The sequence below is a fragment of the Arachis ipaensis genome, chromosome B03, assembly GCF_000816755.2.
Source record: "Arachis ipaensis cultivar K30076 chromosome B03, Araip1.1, whole genome shotgun sequence".
Lineage (NCBI taxonomy): Eukaryota > Viridiplantae > Streptophyta > Magnoliopsida > Fabales > Fabaceae > Arachis > Arachis ipaensis.
Window position 1 is genome coordinate 33051547 of NC_029787.2, and position 4200 is coordinate 33055746.

The 4200-nt window shown below is 35.3% G+C and overlaps 1 protein-coding gene across 8 annotated transcripts in view; it reads left to right on the forward strand.

Moving 5' to 3' along the window:
* The window catches only part of LOC107630204 (NAC domain-containing protein 73-like), a 3663-nt gene extending 583 nt beyond the window's left edge, over positions 1-3080 (forward strand). For 2 of the 8 annotated variants that reach the window (XM_016333276.2, XM_016333277.2), the window contains exons 2-6: positions 223-1215; positions 1360-1515; positions 1594-1692; positions 2632-2732; positions 2826-3080. In XM_016333276.2, the coding sequence (XP_016188762.1) occupies positions 427-1215; positions 1360-1515; positions 1594-1692; positions 2632-2732; positions 2826-2856 (1176 nt within the window). In that variant the 5' untranslated portion in view covers positions 223-426 and the 3' untranslated portion in view covers positions 2857-3080. Of the gene's footprint in view, positions 1-222; positions 1216-1359; positions 1516-1593; positions 1693-2631; positions 2758-2825 lie in introns of all 8 variants that reach the window. The other 6 variants (XM_021118664.1, XM_021118665.1, XM_016333279.2 and 3 more) reach the window with 5 other exon arrangements.

Below are 4200 nucleotides of genomic sequence, written 5' to 3' on the forward strand. Positions count from 1 at the left end.
TTTTTTTTTTTTTACATCCTTCCCTTCTCTCCTTTAATTTCTAGGTTTCCTGCATATAGTGCATACTTAATTTCATATATTCAGCACAAATTAATTTTCTGTTGATACTCTAAATAAAATATATATGTAGCCTAGCTACCACTGGTTGCTTTTCTTGAGAAAAAGTTATTAGTATTTTCGATTAAGGTATAATAATAATTTTGTTTTTATTATTCGTTGTAGCCTGGAGCCACTAGCTAGTTTCTAAATAATCGAATCGTTATATGATGAAGTAGATGATTGGAAGATGTGATCCAGTTCCAATATATATTAATCAAAGTGTTGGATTTGTGAGTTATAGATAGAAGAGAATGATCATGAGTAGTAGCAGTAGTGGATTGTTGCATAGAAAAAGAATTGAAAATAACAAGGAAAGAAGTAGAGTCGATGAATAAGATGGATCTGATAGATGCGAAGCTGCAAGAAGAGCATCAATTGTGTGCATCATCGTTGAAACAGTGCCCCGCTTGTGGACATAAGTTTGAAGGCAGCAGCGGGAAGAAGGCGGAGTGGGAGTGGGTAGGTCTGCCAGCGGGAGTGAAGTTCGATCCAACAGACCAAGAACTGATAGAGCATCTAGAAGCAAAAGTAGAGGCAAAGAGATCGCACCCTTTGATCGATGAGTTCATTCCCACCATTGAAGGAGAAGATGGAATCTGTTACACCCATCCCGAGAAGCTCCCAGGTGTGACGAGGGATGGGTTGAGCAGACACTTCTTTCACAGGCCATCAAGGGCGTACACCACTGGAACACGGAAGAGAAGAAAGATTCTTCAAAACGATGAGGCGGAGGCCGAGAGAGGAGAGACACGGTGGCACAAGACCGGTAAGACAAGGGCCGTTATGCTCAAGGGAAAGCAGAAGGGGTGCAAGAAGATTCTGGTGTTGTACACCAACTTCGGCAAGAACAGGAAGCCCCAGAAGACCAACTGGGTCATGCATCAGTACCACCTCGGACTCCATGAAGAGGAGAAAGACGGGGAGCTCGTCGTCTCTAAGATTTTCTACCAAACTCAGCCGAGGCAATGCAGTTGGTCTTCTTCTTCTTCTTCTTCTTCAATTACTGCTGTTGCTCCCCCTGTCAAAACTAATAATGACACCTGTCCCGTTCTTGGATTCCCTCCTATGGAACATTTCAGCAGCTTCATCCCTCTCAGAAAAACCCTCCATAATGAGGTGATTAATTTATCGTAACAACTATATATTGCAACAATTAATGAATATTAAATAAAAAGTTTTGACTATTTTTTTTTTATTTCTCTAACATTACCAATATATAGTGACTTGGGTGCATGTTAACATAGAGCAATGACCTTGTAGCAGGAAGTTGGAATAGGAGGGGAAACTTGCACACCAGCGTCACATATTCCTTCATCAAATCCTGTTGGAGTCTTCCATCACAACACTTCCATCATCCTTGACGACCTTATCTCCGCTAGATTCATGACTCCTCCTCCTCCTCCTCAGTTCCACCAGGTAGGTACTTTCTATGTGCAGATTGGTTATTGTTGTTGTTGAGTGCTACGTTGACCTTTGAAAATCCACATGATGCAGCAGCATGATAATAAAGTAGTAGGAGGAACCTCTGCTTCTGGTTTAGAGGAACTCATCATGGGCTGCACTTCAACTTCAACCACTCATAATATCACCAAAGTAAGAACAATGAGACTAATTCACTCAGCTCTCTTCACATCAACTTTGTCACCTATTATGCGCACTATACAAACTATATCACACTAAACATGGTCCAGTTTTTTATTTATTCTTGTTTTGAATTAAAGACTGGAATAATTCAACATGCTGCTTCTCTTCTCTTCTTGTTTCTGTATCTAAGAACAGAATATAATCTTTTCTTTGCACAATAATGGAGGAAATTAAAAGAATGAATTACATCCAAGAATAAGAATTCCCAATACAATTATTTGTTATATGAATTTCTTTAAGTTACATTAATACCGTGTGTATACAAGGTCATCAAACCACTTCACATATTATTGCACCATTTACTTTGTCATACTTGTTTTAATCTTTCTACATCAAAGAACTCTATGTCATATTTATTGTTTAACATTAGATTATTTTACAAATGAAATTATTGATTAAAGAATTATTATTTGTCATCTAAACTTTATTACTAAGTTTGAATATGAAAGAATATATTCCTACCTTTGTTAATAGCTTACGGGGTTAATTTTGCTTTATGTTGATGTTATATTTCTTTTTTCCCATTGTAAAGTAATAAGAATATATCATATGCAGAAGGAAATAAAGAAAAGAAAAAAGTAAGGAGAATATGTAGACTAATAAATCCGTCAAACTATGGTAATTTGAAGGAAAGAGATCTCCAAGACAAGGAGGGAAAGAATCCTTCTCTTTATTAATTTTCATCTTTGAACTTTCTAAGTGCCAATTGAAAAAGTTAGAAAACAAACACACACACATGATTATGCAACTTCTAGCTAGTAGGTGGCAATAAAAACATCACTGCTGCATGAGAATGAGTAGATTGTTAGAAAGAAATGATTGTTTGGATGAGCTTCAATGCAATTCAAAGTGTGCAGAAGGCTAACCCTAAATTAAATTACATTGCAGGAGGCATCAATGTCAAACACAAACCCACAAGAAGCTGAGTGGTTGAAGTACTCTTCTTATTGGGCTGACCCTCAGCCTCAGCCTCAGCCTCATCTTCATGGGTAATAATAACAGACCCCTGGCAAAGTAATCATCCACACTTGCGCTTTCCTCTTCTTTTTTTTTTTCATTAATGCAAATATATATATATAAAGGGCGTGGCTTTTCGAGTCTCAACGGAAATAACTGCTGCATGTGTGCACTGTAACGGCACATACATCAAGTTGGAAACAAACAACAAAGGAGGGAAGAACAAATTGAATCAAATTCAAGAAAATGAAAATAACCGCAAGAAAATTAAAGCTCGCTGCTGTTCTACCTCCTCATCACACAAAGAAACAGTTTGATAATGCATCAAAATCATCACTATTACCGATATAGTATCTTTTTTTCTCTCATTATTCATATTATTTTATTATTTTAATTAAGATGTTTGTATAATTTCCCTTTTACTGACTTGCTTCTTTTACACATTACATGAAATATCAAATATACCGATGAGTTTCTGCAAACTGCTTTGCCCTAATATATATAGTACACCTAGATAGGTACTTTTGCTATTAAAAGAAGAGATATTTAATTACATTAAACAAATAAAAAAATATAGGTAGCAAACATATTATCTGCTAACTTATTATCAATAATAATTAATTATTATATTTTAAACACATGTATAAAAAGACATATCTAAAAAATATATTTATAAAGACAATTTTATTAGACATATCCATAAAGACACTTTCATTAAACACAGATATAATAAGAGTTGGTAGAAATTGGTAGAAATACTGTTATAAAGTAGAAGCCTATGTTGTAAACTGTTTTAAAAGAACTTCTTTGAACCGTTATTGATGTAAACCGTTAAAAGATATTACGCTGTGTGAGTGTGGTTGGACGTTACGAGTTACCAGTGATTGCACGAATTCATAGCTTCCTTTTGGAGCTTTTATTGGTGTTGGTGATTGCCTATTAAAAAGAAATGCTACTTTAGGAGTTGAGTTTCGATAAGATCTTTTAGTTTTGATGGATCCTTTAACTGACCAAACAGTAGTACTCTACACATGAATTTGAACTGCAATATATGTACAAAAATAATAGTAATAGAATAGAAACACGCGCACACGTTTTCCTGTGAAATTTATATATTAAGTTAGTTACGGTTGATGGTTAGTAGGGTACACTTTGCTTCTCTATAGGCCTTTATGACTTGCGTCTTTCATATATTCCTATCTCTATGATCTATCCAGTAATAAGGAGGAGGGAACCCACGTTCAAAATTTGTTATTGAAATTATTACTGATGACTGATGAGTAGGTCTTTTATTTTGAATGACACAAGACAAGTTGCATTCTATGTGCTAGGGTTACTTTTTCTGTTTAGTATTTGGGAAAGCTAGAGAGTGATATCTCAGAAATAAATATATGATATCATATAGTATAGGAGACAGACACATCTTTAATGCTTTATTCTGCGTTAGATTCGAGCTTTTCCCTACGGTATTATTGGAGTAAAGATGTGTTTATCACAGAG